At 47.6% G+C, this 16,544-nt stretch overlaps 1 protein-coding gene across 1 annotated transcript; it reads left to right on the top strand.

Moving 5' to 3' along the window:
* Window positions 1-3,733: 3,733 nt before the first annotated feature.
* LOC309652744 (uncharacterized protein) lies at window positions 3,734-15,274 on the top strand (the record flags this gene model as incomplete). Its single annotated transcript, XM_082446758.1, has 4 exons — window positions 3,734-3,774; window positions 8,534-9,379; window positions 13,853-13,932; window positions 14,676-15,274. The coding sequence occupies 4 exons, from the start codon at window positions 3,734-3,736 to the stop codon at window positions 14,780-14,782; spliced, it is 1,074 nt and encodes a 357-aa protein (XP_082302884.1). The 3' UTR covers window positions 14,783-15,274.
* Window positions 15,275-16,544: the final 1,270 nt, after the last annotated feature.

The raw sequence follows: 16,544 nt of genomic DNA, 5'->3' as shown, positions 1-16,544 counted from the left end.
TCCAGTGGTTAAGACTCTGTGCTTCTACTGTGGGGGTTTGATCCCTGGTCAGGGAACTAAGATCCCGCGTGTCATGCGGTATGGCCAAAAAAAAAAAAAAAAAAAATTACCCGAAAACAACAACCAGTTATTCTCTGATGGTTTCTGTGGGTCGGGAACCTGGGCACGATGTTGCCGGGTGCCTCTGGCTTGGGGTCTCTGCGGAGGTGCCATCAAGTTGTCGTCTCAAGACCCAACTGGGGTTGGAGACCCCGCTTCTAGGCTCACTCAAGGGGCTGTCAGCAGGAGGCCTCAGTTCCTCTCTGTGGGCCTCTCCATAGGCTGCCTGAGTGTCCTCATGGTAAGGAAGATGGTGATGACGATGAAGATAGGAAGAGGGGAGGGGGGAAGGGAAGGAGGGGAGGGACAGAGTCCAAGTTAGAAGCCACAGGCTTTTTGTATCCCAAACTCAGAAGTGACATCTCACCACTTCTGCCATGTTCTATTTGTTAGAGAAGCGAGTCTGGAGGTAGAGCTCCCACGCGAGGAGAGGGGATTACACAAGGGTGGGAGCGCCAGGAGGTGGGATCACTGGGGACCATCCTAGTGATGACCTTCCATCTGATCATACTGGCAAACTCCACAAATGCGACATTCTTCAATTTATCTGTGTAAATACAATCAGTGGCAGGACACGGACTGGTTGGAAAAATGAATGCTATGTCACTGCCATATCCTTGCCTCTGTCTGTTCTATTTTCCTTCTCTGGGGAAAATAAGTCCTACCAGCTGCAAATTACAGGACTGACTGACTGGTGAAAAGTGTTCCAGAGGAAGCTTCTATTTATTTTTTCTAAGAGGACATTGCTGAAGACATTTAAAGCCAAGGGGAGAAAGTGTAAAAGGTAAATCAAATAATATAAAAGATGATACTGGGTAGAGGTTCTAATGTTACCTGTATTCGTGATCATATAAACTCTTTCAACAATCCTCTAATGGACTGTAATTCAGATCGGACCAACCATCTCCTAATGTAACTCAGAGTAAGGGTTGGGGGTAATCTGTGTCATATGTGTGTATATGCATATACATTTATATATATATAAATAATATATATGGCATTATTATCCAGCTTCAAAATCGAGGGGCAGGGGGCTTTGCTCATTGATTTATATATATTAATACTAACACAATGCTTCCCATCACTCACTACTTCCGTTTTTTTTGCTTTGTTCTTATGCAATCCACAACCATCTGGCTTGGCCATTGGTGAAGTTCCTGTAACTTACCTGAAGGGTAATGCATGAAATCAAAGTAGCTCCCAGAATTATTAAACAGCAGGAGCTGAGGGGGCTAACAGGGTCTGAGCAGGTAGTGGATTGCAGGAGGCTTCATAAACAGGTTTCCGGAAGTGAAATGACAGGCGTGCCCTTCCCTGCCTGACTCTGTCAGCGTTCATGTGTAGATGTTCTCTGACAGGTGAGGGGGAATTGCTCTGGGTCAGAGAAATGAATGCTAATACCAGTTTTCAAATGTAAATGAACATTAAAAAAAAATCCCTGCCAGCTGTCTAGAAACTTACCATTCCCCCCTTTGAAGGCACTTATATTCTACAGTTACCAGGAGGAATATTTAAATGACTCAAGTTATTTTCAATGTTATTTTAACTTTGTCACACACACCCTTTATATAAACACCATGCTAATGTAAATTATTCACCTTTTAAAGTTACTTCAAAATTTTTGACTTTTAGCCAAATACCTATTTCTTTCTATCAAGAATTCTTTTGAGTTGTAAGTCTACAACTTAAATACACACACATCTTTAAAAGTTTATTTTCCAAGTGATGCCCATAGGATATTTATTCTGTTTTCTAAAGTGCATTTACATGACAACTTACTGAAAGAACGCCAGTGTGAGGAGAGGAGAGACAAGTCCTAAAGCCGTAGTGAGACTGGTTTCTTTGGGGTTAGAGAAACCCCAGTCCTCCCCACTACCAAGGGTAGGTCAAGTTGGAACATATTGACCCAAAAGTAAGCCTCAGTGTCATTCTACACCAACTCCCTGTAATAATTTATAGTTTGCAATCAAAATAAAATAATCTCTTCAAAAATCTGGCTTTTATGATCCAAACTACAAATTAATGCTCGTGTTCATTTCATATTTCATCTGCTTAATTTCTGCCCCACTAAGGTACATAGAGAAATCACACTCTTCTGACTATATTCAGAGGCACCTAAGCTCTAAATATGTTGGGATATTTGGGTTACAGCAACTACAGCGAATATTTAAGTTGCCCAGGTTGCTCTCAATGTCGTTTTAACTTCTTGAAAATATTTAATGACAATCTTTTTAAACTGCCCATGAAAAATAACATTCTCCAGTTTGAAGCTCTGCCACCACCCCAAAACGGTTACCCTCAGTCCAGAAGATGTGTATTTCCATTCCTCTGTTCCATCAAATCAGCGCATGATGTTAAATTTCTGGATTCTTTCCATGAACTTTTTGCCTGATATTTACCGGTATTTTGAAACATATTTGTTATGAGTAATGTCACAGGAAATTGATTATCCTTAAAGGCCAGTCAAGTCCGAGTCAGGGGGATATTTTGGTGGCGGCCTGTGTAGGTGTGTGAGAGAGGGAGGAAAGGGGGAGAGACTGGTGGGGAGAGGGAGAAAGAGAAAAACTGCTGGGGAAAAAAAGTCTAGCACATTGCCTGATACACAGTAGGCATATATGAAGCAGTATTTTTCCATCCGTTCTCTTCCCTAGTAAGAAAACTCACTCCTGTGTGCATGAAGAATAGGATATTCCAATGGTTCAGATCATTGTAGGTTTATCATAGTTTTAGTTTGCAGTTACCAGGTAAGCCAAGTGAATCTGTTGCAAACACTGTTTTCATTACATCACACCCCTCCTCAGGGCCCTTCAAAGACTCCTCACGGTGCTGTAACTAAAATCAAGACTCCTCTGCCTACTTCCATGCCCCCCATAATCTATTTGTCCTAGAGTGGATGGACCTTATTTGTCCAGCTCAATCTCCAACTAATTCCCCAATAGATAGCCTCTGTCTAGCTGAGTCTATCTCCTTTTAACTCTTCTCTATCTCCAGGTCTCTGAACACACTGCTTCCCCCATTCCATCCAAATTTCACCTTCCCTTCAAGGACCAGCTTGAAACTTAAAAGTATAAAATGATGGTGGTAGTTTTTCAGAGGAGGGTTTCTAGTACTGAGTAGCTAATTTAAAAGTAAATTAATTCCATATTATTAAAGGGGATGCATTTCAAATGTCAATCCCAGACCAACTTGTTAAGCCACCATGTTGGCTTTGGGTTAGACAACCCTGGGCACCAAGGGCACCAAAGGGCACCTAAGCCAACTGATGAGGATATTGGCCATAAGCTTCACCACCAACACAACTTGACATTCTCCTCACTCCCTCCATTTCCTCCTTTCCCTTCTCAGGCATGCATTTATTCGACAAATATATATTGGACACCAACTGTTACAAGTAATTGTGCGAAGCACTGAGAAGATATCCATAGACGGGCATGTCCCTACCCTCTAGGAGCTTACTGTCTGCTAGGAAGAGACTCAGAATGGCCAGCTTTATTAATGTGCTGTGGCAGGGCAGGCCAGAGGCAGTTAACTCCAACCTGAGGTCATCTCAGAAGGCTTCAGGGAGGAGACGGCATTTGGACTGGGCCTTGAGGGGTGAGGAAATGAGAAGAACAAACATCTCCTGCGTGGAAGCATGAAGAAGAAGGTGTGGCTGGAGGAGCGGATCGGAGCCGGGTTGGAGAGGGTTACACCTTTCATTGTGTGATGTTACACTTTTCATCGTGTGATTTTTGTGCCAAGGATTAATATGATAAGAACTGTGTTTTTAGAGCAGAACTTAGGGGACCACAGCAAGAGGGGCCAAACTCAGCTGGGAGATGAGGGGGAGCCTGAGAAGGTTACCTTGGTGACCTAGTGGTGGCAAATTAAGAGTTTGAATTAGAAGATGGATAGTAGGAATGGGGGGAAGGACTTGGTTTTCTTTTTCTTCTTTCACCTTCTTTCTTTCTCTCTTTTGTCCTTGCCCACCCTCTCTGTCTCCCTCCTGTTTCCTTGCCTGAGGCCTAGGCATTCCCTGGGGACACCGAGCTAAGGAAGCTGCTGAGCCCTGGGTTTTGGGCAAATGCTAAAATGGAAAACTGGGTCCAGATCTCCAGGTCCATTTCCTGCCAAAGGATGGGGGTCACCCTGGTCATTAACTACTGCAGAATCCCACCTGATTTCAAACCCAAAAATTATTTTAAGAGACAGGAGGTAAAAGAAACGACATCTTCTACGAGTCCTAGAAACTCTACCTGTTAAATCTTATTTTTTAAAATGCAAACAGTTATGTTATGGAGACAAGAAGGAGAGCAGCAAGTGAGTTATGGATATTTTGGTGTTAACAGCTTTAATGTTAACGCTTCAATTATACATATTGACTTTCCCTCCTTTCCTTTTTCAACAAAGCACTTCATGGCTTGGAAAACACATCTTGGTTTTAAACAAAGATAGCACCCCTTAGCAGCCTTCAGTTTCCTGTTCCCTCCTCCTGTCTCTACCCAGCAAGATATTATTTGCCCCCAAGAGCGTTTTCCCTTTGCGTAGCAAGATCCTAAAAGTGATGTCATTCTGAGCTGGCAGACTTCTGTGCTTTTTACAGCACCTCCTTGGTGCTGGCCACTTTGGGGCTTTTTTTTTTTTTAATTTTTTGATCTAAAAGGAGCAACCAACTGTCCAAATGCACTTCAGCCTCCCTGAATACAGTTACATTTGATGTGTTGACATTATTCTATACTGGGTTTTTGTTTTTATTTCTTCTTTCTTTTGTATAATTAGGTAATGAGGCTCAAGGAAAGTGCTAGAAGTGTAAGGTTAGAAATTGATGATCATAATGGTTATGGTGAAAGCAAGTGACCAAATCTCGTACACAGGAGATGGGCTTTCCGTCCCCATGCCCCTGTCATTACACTGTGCTGTCAGTTCACACTGGTGCAAAGGAGAGTCATGCTCACTTATAGGATGAGAACCGTGTAGGGCCAGCACGGTGTAGAGACTGAAGTCACCCTATGCCCCTTCATTGTGGCCTTCCTATGTGCAACGATCCAATCATTTCTGTCATCTGAGAGATTCTTTGATTTCATGGGCAAAAATCCAGGAACAATTAAGACAATAATAGTGCACACCCAACAAGAAAAACATGCCGTGTTTAAAGAAGAAATCCCAACAGCATTGAAGGCAGTGATTCTGTGTCTTTGAAAGGAGACTTGGAAATCAAAAGCAACAGCCATCAAGGACTTACTAAGCTCCTCTTTGGCAGAAAGGAAAAATTTACTAATTCATTCTACTTTTTCCTGGTGAGATCATGGGGGTGGGAGAAGTTAAGATTTGACGTTTTTTCCCAAAGTTCTAAGTTTTGCAAAGAACTATTTTTATCGTAACTAATTTCATAAAGTAAAATAAAAATTACCAAAGGGCACTACCTTTTTTGTTTAATCGGACAGTAGGGCAAGTATTAGTCTATTATTACTGCTCACTACTAGCCTTTGCTTGAACCCTGAAAAAAAAAAAAAAGCTTTTACAAATAACACAGTAGAAGCTGCATAACACAATTCCAGTTGTTTTCTTTCTGTTAAATCTGTAACTCTATCCTGATTTTATCTCTCTGAAGACTTCTGGATATTTACAACGTAAGGAAAGTCTTGTTTCCCTAACTCTAGGCCTTTGTGAAAAACATAATCATAAAAGACGTTTCTAGTTAAAATGAAAATGCTAAGTTCTAGAAATTTTGTTTACAATGTAAAAAAGAATTTTCAATTCAACTCCTTTTCCTAGTATCTAGTTCCAAAGATTTATTCGCAATTGCTTTTCAGAAAACACTTTCCAAAAATTATTCCAAATACAGTACCTCGTTATGGGTAACTTCCTTGCTGAATATCTCCAGTCTAGGGCTAATTTATTTTTCTCAGCTGCGCCTTCAGAGCCTTCAAAGCTTTTGCTACACTCTCCTCCCACGGCTGACTATAATTATTTCTTATCAAGGTAATTTCTGAATGTTTCATGGAGGAAAAAAATATGTGCTATTTTCCTGAAAATACCCGCTTTGAAACAGAACTTCAGAAATGACAAAAACAGTGAATGGTGTCCACTTCATTTGGGGTTCCCCGGTTGCCCAGGGAGACGTTAGCTCCCTGGCACCAGGGCTGGTGGGCTGTGGCCCGGTTCTAATGCCAGGCTGAGTTTCTAAGCTCTTCTTAGGGCAACTGCTGTTTTGTCAGGTTGGGAAGGGCCTACTAAAAGGAGAAGCCATTTGCAGAATCAGGGTTTGCTTCAGAAGTCCTAAGAAAACCTAAGGAAATCCTTGAGACATCATATTTGAAAAATATTTGAAGACTGTTCACTTGAGTAAATACTTAGCCTGCCCGCCCTCACTTTCTGCGGCCTGTAGCCATATTACTCACCCTCAAAGCATTCATCAATATTCAACTGGCTCTCTAATTCGCTGATGTAGCAAAAAGAGTTTAATAAAGGAAGCTGTTGCATTTTTTTTTCTTTAGAGGACGTGCCACAGACTCGACTTTTATCTTATAGTACTGGAATCTTCTGCCCTTCTGCTAATCCAGGGAGGGAAATGCACGCTTGCGCGCAGCTAGATCAACCCAAGCAAATTTACCCACGAAGCCGAGCTTTAAAAGCCCAGAAAAGTCTTTCACCCCAAGGACACTGGAGCTTTATAAATGATCTATCTGAGGATTTAGAAGCTTGTTCCGTCACGTCTGACAGCCTGACAAACTTTCAGCCCTGTCCACGAAGCGTTTTGAAGACTTTCAGAGGGAAATTATCATTTAGAAATAACTTTTTACCGCCCACGGAAGCCGTACAAGTCACTGCAGCCTTAAAACCTTTCCTGAAAATCAAATCTTGGTCTGTAAAATCTTTCTGGTTAATTTTTTAAATCATTTTTGCAGACCCTGAAAGACTCTACTCTCCCTCCCCCCACCTCTAAAAAAAAGAAAGAAAGAAAGAAGAAAAAAGAAAGGAAGAAAGAAAGAGAGAAGGAAAGAAAGAAAAGAAAGAAAGAACAGAAAGAAAAAAAGAAAGAGAAAACAGCCACAGAGGCCAGCGACAGGCCGCGCAGCACTTGCAGCGCCTTGGGTCTGCGAGATCGCCCTTGCAAAGAAATTAAGAGTTTCCATCAGCGCTCCAGAAACATCACAGTGAAATGCATGCGAGAGTTAAGTAGCTCAAGAAACTCCAGCGCCGAGCACGGCGGAATCCATGGTTTTCTTTTTGTATACTGATTTCGTGTGTGTGTTGCTATTTTCTTTCGGCACCTGATTTTTTTTTTCCAGTGCCGCGCGCGATTCCCCACCACCCCGCGCGCAGGGCGCAGGGGACAGGCCGCGACAGCCTCGGCCTCCCTCGGGGAGCTCGGGGGACCCGGGCGGCGGCGGCAACGTCAGGCGCGCGGCTCCGCTTCCCGCGGCCCGTTGGTTTCCTCACCCGTCAGCGGCGCGGGCGGCCCTGCAGCGCTGAGCCGAGCTAGTCGGAGTCGGACCCGGGGTGGCTGAGAGCCGCCCGCGGAGCCCCCTGCCCCGGCCGGCGCGCTCGGCAGCTCCTCCGCCTCGCCGTGCGCCTGGCAGCCCACCTGCCCCGAGACCCCCGGGGCCTCTTCGGGCCTGCGTCCCGTGCCCGGGGCTCTGGCCGCTGCCGGCCAGCACTACCCATTGCCCTTCCCGTCCAGAACCCGTTCGGTCTGAGTCCTGCGTGCTCGCAGATTTGTCCCACCCGGGACAGGGAGAGAGAAAGAAGTCGCGCTCATTTTCTTAGACAGCGTTCAGGCGCTGTTTTTTTAAGGGGGGGGGGTTCTCACAAAATTTTTATTATGAAATTTTGCCAATAGACAGGAAAGTTGAAAGAACAGCACAACGAACGTCCGTTTACCCCCCACCTGGATGTAACAACACACTGCAGCACTGCAACACTTGCTTCCTCTCTCTGGCACAATGTGTGCCTGTGTTAGCTGTATCATTTGAAAACTGCAGACGCGGTGACATTTCACCTCGCCACTCCAGCCTGCATCTTCTGAGAATAAGGGCATCCTCCTACTTACCTTCAATACCATTCTCACACCTAAGAAAATTAACTCTCCGTCCCTAACAGCCTGTAGCATTCCCAGTAAGGGCTCGTTTCCCTCCTGTTGCCCCGGTCAGTCTTAAAATCAGTTTCCCTTCTTGGACTGGGACGTGTGCAGACAGTTGTTCCCTCCCTCCGCGCTCTGTCCCCCCCAGCGGACGGCCTGCACGTACGGGGCCTGCCCCGGGGCCTCTCTCCCTGAGGGCTTGGCAGGGTGGAGAGGGCAGGGGAGTCCCGACGAGGCTGGCCTCAAACGCGTGGGAAGAGCGCTAAGCTCCTGCGGTCCGAGGCCCCCCTTTTCCTCCCCCAACCAAATCAGGCACCCCCAGCAAGCACCGCGCCAGGGGCTTTGCGCAGCCCCCTTGCTCCCTCCGGGCAGCTCAGAGGGCACCGCGGGGGGACCGGTGGGCGCGGGGTGGCGTCCGTCCTACGCGTCTGGGTGCGCTCTGCGCTACCCTGTGCCCGTGGCTTTGCCATTTCCCATTTTCTCTTTTTATCTCCCTGAACCCCCGCTCTTCGGCTCTGTACCGGCTACACTGGGCGCCCTGTGCCCTTTTCGGCCCTTCCCGGCTGCGGGTCAAGGTCGTGGCGTCGAGCGCCTGCACCCCCTCAACCCCCACCGCTGCCCCGCTCCCCCGCTCCCCCTTTCCCTCCCCCTTTCCGCCCCCGGGCCGGGAGCGGCGCGGGGAAGGGGGGGCGTGGGCACCACGTGGCCACGCCCCCGGAGCCGGCTTTTTCTAGAGCAGCTGCAGGAGGCTCTCCGCCGGCCGCCCAGCTCGCCTCCCCGGGTGCGCACGGCTCCGGACCCGCGCTCCGCTCCGCCTCCGCCACGCCGCTCCCCGAGCTTCGGCTGCAGCCAGCGCGGGAGCGCGCCCTCCGTGCCGCCACCCCGATCCCCGGCTCCCGGCTCCCGGCTCCCGGCTCCCGGCTCTCCGCGCCCGGCTCTCGGTCCCTGTGGCTCGGTGCCCGGCCCCTCACGCCCCGCGCCCTCGCCGTCCCCCAAGCCCTTGCTCTGCTCCCCGCCCAGGCCCCGCTCTCTCGCTGTCTGTCTCACCCCTCCGCACCCGCACATTCCCCCCTCTGTCTTTTGCTTGCTTGCTCGTTCGCTAGCTCTCAGACGCGGCGAAGCAGCTTCGCAGGAAAATCCCAGAAACCTTTGCAAAAAGCTGACAATGAAATTTAAGAAGTTCTTCGATTTCGGCGCCATTTTCGAGTGGATCGAGAGGTGACATGCGATTTTTTTAAAAAGGGACTTGTTGGCTGGCGTTTCTACCTATAATAACGTTGGTTACGGCAGACTGAAAAAAAATCTGGTGACAATGCTGGAAAAGTTCTGTATCGCTTTGGGGTTGTGAAGCACGTTTGGGGGCCGGGGTGCGGGCGAACAGACACATGAGTGCGGCCGGGAGAATTCTTAGGAAACGGGCTGAAAAAAGCTAACATGGAGGGGCGGGAAGAGAAAATCGAGTAAGGGGCAGTGACCGCCTGTCAGCCTCGCCAGGGTCGGGATCGACTGGTTTTGACAGACTGTAAATGGACTTTTCGTGGCTCTTAATTTGCAAGCAGTAAAATATGTCTTGGAAATAAATGTGTGATTAATTTTGCATTGTCTTTTCCCAGTTAAAACTTTCAAGGTTATTTAGTTTTCCCTGTAGGAAACTTGACATTGGGAAAGTTGGCACGAATGCGCCAAGGGAAGGTACATCGTGTCTGTGGTGGGGGGAAGAAGGCATCTGCAAAATTAAGACAAAACGTTGTAAAATATGAACAGAGGAAGAGGCGTATTCTTTGGCTCTTAAATGATCTGGCCAAACACAGTTCAGTTCGGAAGGAGGGGTGTGGGGCTATGGGCAACTCAAAAGTATCGATTCTTTGTCTATTGTATCAGCGACTGACTCTCTTCTGGAGTGACAAGACGCCTCTTTGTAATCTCTTTTCGTAAGTAAATTTCAATCTAAGGGGAAATCCATAAACTAGGGGAGCAAGGTGGCTTTTTAGGAATGTAAATCGTTGTACTGTCACTGGGAGAAAAAAAAGGGGTTAAGTGAAAGGTACAAGTGAATTGATTCCAGTGAGTTTGCAGAGCAATCTGGAAGGGACCTTCGCCTTTGACACCGTTGCTATTTCGAATGAACTTTTGTTTTTCTAAGTAGTCAATAAGGAAATGTTAAATTAGTGATGACTTTAACATCTGATGTGATGGTCCACATATTTGTGTGGAACATAAATATTTAATTGGGAGAAGGTTGTGGAGTTTTAAAGTATAACTGTACGTTTGCTAAACATGTTTTTGTTTTTGTTTTTTTCTTTTTAAGGGCAACCAAGGACGTTTATCTCCATTAATACCAAAAGTCAAAGTTGTTTGTGAATAGCATAGCCAAAACAAGATGAAATTTAGAGACACTTAAATGTATGTGCCAACTTAGGGAGCGGGGTTATTATTAATAAATTAGTTTACGGTGACACAAGTAGTGCATTTGGTAACACTGGATCTCAGTCTGGTGTTATGAATTTTGTACTTAGTCTCATTTTATTAACTAATAAACAGGACACAGCGTCCATTATACTGGTTTTGAAAAACCGATGTAACTTTTAAATGAACCGAACACTTAGCAGACGTGGATACTTTGAGTGTCTATTACTTGTATTGAAACGTATTTTAACCTTCAAAACCATTAGAGTTTTGTACTGGTTTTGTTGTTTTAACTTTTAGGTTTGTGATTGAGGGTTACAGGGTAGTAGTTTCTTCTATGCTTAATTGACTGTTTCCTTTAAACAGTATGGGGGAGGATGCATGTAACTTATTACTAATGTGTGTCCATTTTAAAAAGGAAAAAGTGGTATCTAATGAGTTAATCATTAAGGAGTATGCACAGTGCCGGCCATTTCAGGACGTGAAAGAGTTTCTGTGGAACTGCTTGAGACAAGAAGGAGTGATTTGACATCAAGTATTGAAACTTTTTGATTTATGTTTTGATAGGTGACATTGAAAGGTATAAAATATTTATAAATACGTTTGAGTAATCAGTTTCATATGTAAACATCCAGATATTTCATCTCGGGACAGTTATCTCTCATTCTTTAATACCTTTAAAAAGAACTCAAAGCAGGGTGTTTGCTGTAATAATGAAACACTGGCGAGTTAAAGAGGACGTCTGATGCTTCTGTGGATGGATCTATATTTCCCAGCTATCATATATGTTAAAATTAGCTGAAGCTGCCAGAGACATTTTGGTGATCTTCTTTAAGTCAATAAATGAAAAGTTATTTTTTTTAGTGGGGACATTGAGTGAGACTTATTTATAATATACATCAGGAAGAAGTTTCACTAAGACTTTGAAGCTGGCAAGAGTGATCCAGATGTTGCCAAACTGCCTCAATTTATTTTCTTACTATTCTTACCTTCAGAGGTAAGATTCTTTCCCACCCTAATTCCTCTGTCTCAGCCCTTGACTTTTCACCGCTACACTTTTCCAAGATTCATCCTCTGGGGGGAAAATAATTGAGAGTCACATTTTTCACTACACCTGCCGATCCTGGAAATCAAACGGCGAAGTTCTAAAAAGTACGTCGATTTGGACTGACATTTTGCTTTATTCCTCGCCATTGGACGGGGCGGGACCAGGCTTCCTTTCAGTCACCTTGTCTTTCTCCATCTGCAGGTACCCCAGAGCGATCCCCCTTCGTTGACTCCGAGGGGATGCAGCAGCAATTCATGTTTTGAAGTGCTTTAAACGGTTCAAAACGTGAGGCGCTGCTATACCCCCTCGCGAGGAAGTAGGAAGGTGGGGTTCTGCTGGACGTGCGTTCCCGCGGGGCACCTGCTCCCCAGGCCAGCTCTGGAGCAGGTAGGTGGGCGGGGGCTTGCGTCTTTCTTCCTCTTCCCTCTGCCCCCTTTCCCCGCCCACGAGGCCCCGCCAGAGTCCGGGGAGGGCGCAACTGCATGCCAGGGGCTGGGGGTGGTCGGGGCCGTGCGCAGGCTATGCGAGCCGAGGAGGGACGCGGCGCCCCGCACTCAGCCGTGCCCTAGCAGCGGGAACAGTACTGCAGTGGGCGATCGGTGCTCTGGAGTATTGTTTCTGCTGCCCGGGCAAGGCTGGGACTCCTGCACGGGCCCACCCACTAGGTAAGTCCTAGTCCAGCGCCCGCCGTGTCCGCCCCAGCAGCGAGACCCGGGAGAGGCACGTTTTTCCTCCGTCCAACCTTTGCCCGCCTTTGAATGTGTAAATAGGTGTGAAAAAGATACTGCATTTTAGCACTCCTTTCCCTGCCCGGGTAAAATTTAAACGATCGGAAAAAAATTCCTCGTGATTAGCTAAAATACCACCCACAGGACAAAAAACGAAGAAAGACTACCTTCAAGACCCAACAACTAAATGTGGGGGGGGCGGTTATTGGAAAAGGAGTAGGGGGGACGCCGGAAGGTGACCCGCTGCAAGCAGTCCCCAGGCCGCTCTGCGGCTCCTGGTAAATGGCTCGCGTCCTGCATGTGGAAAGGACGTTGGAGTCCAGAAAAGATGAACGTTTCTGGCCCCTTCTCGACACCCTCTCCACCCTTCTTCCTGTCTATGTTGCGGGGAGCTTCTGTCGAGATCGGGCGAGGCCCGGGGCCTGGTCCGCCGGTGAATCCCAGGCGGCGTGGAAGGGCGCTGACCTGCCCGATCTGAGGCCTGCAGGGAGCGCGGGGACCCGAGGGGGTGGCTGTGGAATGAGGCTCTGCGTTTCAAGCTGCTGCTTGCCCTATCTCCCAAAATCTGGTCCCAGAATTCTACCCTGGATGCGCCGCCCCAAGGCCACCTTGGTCGCCCGGGGGCCTCCCATAAGGGATTGCCCCGCTGGCAGGGCACTAGCTTGACAGCTCCTGAGAAAATGGCAGCACCTGAGCTGTCGACTCAGGGGCTTTTCGTGCCCCCCAGGACTCTGGACGCTATTGCTAATGACCTCGAAAGCCACCTCCATCCCTCCCTGGGGGCCCCGAGTCTACGCTAGGAGCTTGACAGCGGGCCTGGAAAAGAGAGGGCTCACTCTCTGGCTGAGGTCGCACTTCGCCTGTAAAATTCACTTTAGGATTTTGGTTTGATCCGGCGCACGGGCAGGTCAAGGACTATTGGCAAAGACAGAGGGAGGTGTGGAATCTTTCCCACGCTTTCCGTCATCCTGAAGGAAACCAAGCACACGAAAACCCCTCTTGTCTGGACGGGCTGCCGGGAAGTGGTCTTCCCGGGGGCCGGGAGTGGGGCCCCCGGAGGAGGTCGGCTTTGGGGAGCCCGGTGTTCCAGGCAGCCCGGAGCCGGGGCTCAGGCTCCCGCCGCCCCCACGCGCACTCTCCCAGACTCCCTTGCGCCACGGCGGACGCGGGCGGGTCGGGGCCCTTCCGGCCGCCGCGGACCCTCGGGTTCCCGGGGCGCCGCCACCCGGCTGCCTGGGGCCAGGCCGGCTCCGCGCGGCCGCGGCCGCGGCCGCCGCCGCCCCGCCCCACCCCGGCCGCGATCCCCGGACCGGGAAGCCCGAGAGTTGGCTCCCGGCCGGCCCAGGGCCCCGCAGGCCCGCAATCCCGAGGCCTGAACGGCGAACAGGTTCCCGCACCCGCCTGGCTTAGTGCTTCGGGTTGGGGAGGCACCTCGAGGCTGCCCCCCTGCCTCTCACCAGCTCCCTTTTCTCCCTTTCTCCCCCCTCGGGACGGGTCCCCTCGAGCCAGAAGGAAGCCCGGCAGCAGCCGGCGCCCACCCTCCGGGAGGACCACGCCCGCGCCCGCCGGCTCCCTCCAGCGGGACGCAGGTGAGAGACCGCGAGGGGCGGAGGGCGGGAGCCGCGATCCTGATTGGGGGCGTTGCCTTCCAGATGCGCTGTGGCGCTTTGCCCCGGGCCCCCAAGAGGCATCGAGATTGAGGGCGTCCACGGGGCCCTCAGACTGCGTGGTGCCCTTTTTCTGACTTAAAGCGGTCATCTTTCACCATTATTCACACGGTCGAAGTTGCAGTTTGCCTAGATTTTCCTCCAAGGAGAGAAATGTGAATAAAGCAATATTTTAGCCAAACATTTCCGTGTCAATTAAGAAGATGGCAATTCGTTCCAGACTATAAATTCTCTGTAACAACTCTCTAAGGTATTCGTTCAAATTGTTTTTCAGCATTGCTAAGTGTGCATCATAATGTGTGGGAGACTTGTGTAAGATGAATCCATTTATAGTCGACCGATCAATTGATCCGATGTTACCACCTTCAAGGAGGCACCTTTCCATTATTTCCTCATCTTTTCCCAGCACATGTTATTTGTTAGGAAGCTGCGTGCACACGGCATTGTATTAAGTTTATTAGACAGGCGTGGCCCATAAACTAGGAAAAGTTTAGTCAAGCTCTAAATTTAAAATTCCACATTTCTGTAAGTTGTGGGACAAGATACATAGGTTACTTTTATAAGCTAGAATTGAACATAATTTAAAAATATTTTAAGCACAGGGATATTTTTTGAAGGCATCCAGCGTTTCCAGTTAGCAGTACTGACTTTTTTTTTTTTCCCAGCAAAGGAACACTACATCAACACTCTTGGCCCGGATCTGGACACAGAAGACTCCTGTTTCAAGAAAATACAGTCATCTCTCAAATCCTGTAATTTATATGCATTCTAAACTCACTAGGTATTGAAAACCACCCAAGTGTCCCACAACATGGGGTAAAATATAATCAATCACTCAGTGTAATACTATACATCCTTTAAAAATGTTATTGGAAAGTGTTTTATGATCAGTAAGTCAAAATAACTCTCTCCCACCGTTTCTTTCTCCTGCTGCTCCCTGATACCCACGCTTCTTTGTTCCATTTGGCACTTAAACTTGTTTTTCCCGCCAAATGAGTCAGTCATGATGGGAACGTCAATTGATTTGAACAGATGTGTGTCAATGTTACTTGGGAAACTAGATGCCAATAACCAGGGCCACAAAAAAAGGCAGTGGTTGCAACTCTGTAAAAATTTACGCGTGCATACAGACAATGACTAAAGTGGAACCCCAAACAGGAAAACAGTTGGATACACTCCAGTGCTTGGAGATTGAATGATTGTGTGCTGCTTTTGATTTTCACTAATACGAGTAACTGTCCAATTAAAAAAGACCTACTAAGGACTCTGCAGTGCAAATTATTTTGCTGATTGTTTTAAAAACACCATACCTATCAAATCATCAAGGCAGATGGGGCAGCAGGGGACTGGGTTTGTTCCCCCAATCCGGGACCATTAGGCTCAGGGCAACACTTGGAGAAAAAGTCATCCTACACAGGTGGGAGTTAACTTCTAGGCAGCTTTCCTGAGAGACGGCACAAGATGAAAATAGAAATAGGTCCAAAAAGCATTTTTTGGAAGATCAATGAAAGTTTATTAATAGGAATTAAAGACTAGAGTCGGGGCTATATCCAAGTTGGCATAAATTTTTAGAGATCTATTTTCCCGTCAGCCTACAGTGTAACTTATCCTCATAAGCCTAAGACTTGATACATGCCTTTGTATTTAGAATAATTACATTACTCTTAAAGGAAAAACTATCTATGCACCAATTATAGCAAATGTGTATCTCCCTGCCACTCTACACCCCAGTCATTCTACCCATTAGTTACTGCTCAATAAATGAACAAAGATCTGTTAGCGCTTTCATAATATCTTACCTATCTGCAGCCTTTACCTCCCTCCCCCGCTCCAGGAGTGATCTCTCTGGCAAGTTCAAAAAGACGTAGACCCCTGTGGGGATTGTAAATTGAGCCATTAGGGAGGAGCCCTGAGAAGACTTCCATTTCCGGCGTTGCTTGGCTTTGGAGCACTATCCTTACACCAGTGAGGTCTAGAATCTGAGCAGCGGGTGGGAGTTTGGGCGGTGGCCCTGGCTTGGCCGCTGCTGTTAGTCTGGGAGCTGAGAACAGAGCAGTGTCCTGTAGTCTTGAAGACTTTGAAGCGTGATTCTCCCAAAGCAGCTCCCTCACCTGTCCCCTAACCCCACCCTGACCTGCTCTCCAGACTCGACTGTTGCCCCAAGACCAGACTTTTTAAAGTCCCGGCCACAAAAACCGCAATAGTCAGAAACATAATAATCCCAACATCTTGCCTTTTTTTCAGACGTGCGTTTACATGCTTTGCCAAATGCTTTCATATTTTCTTTTTGCAACAACCCTGAGAGATAAATAGGATAAGACGTCAACAAAGCAATTGCCAACAAGAAAACGGGCTTCTGGAGGTTGCGGATTTGTCCGAGGCTAGTCTGGGGCCTCTTCCTCCAGACCTCGTGCTGTGCCGCTTCTGTCATTACCTGTTAATCGGAACCGAGCACACAGTAGTGACTAGAGCAGGAAATGGAGTTGAATTTGTTTGGTTAGAAAAATTAGAGGTGAAACTCATTAGTCATATGA

Source organism: Balaenoptera physalus (assembly GCF_965194825.1).
Source record: "Balaenoptera physalus genome assembly, chromosome: X".
NCBI classification, from domain to species: Eukaryota; Metazoa; Chordata; class Mammalia; order Artiodactyla; family Balaenopteridae; genus Balaenoptera; species Balaenoptera physalus.
The sequence above is the reverse complement of the archived record's forward strand: the minus strand, read 5'-3'. Positions and strand labels throughout refer to the sequence as shown.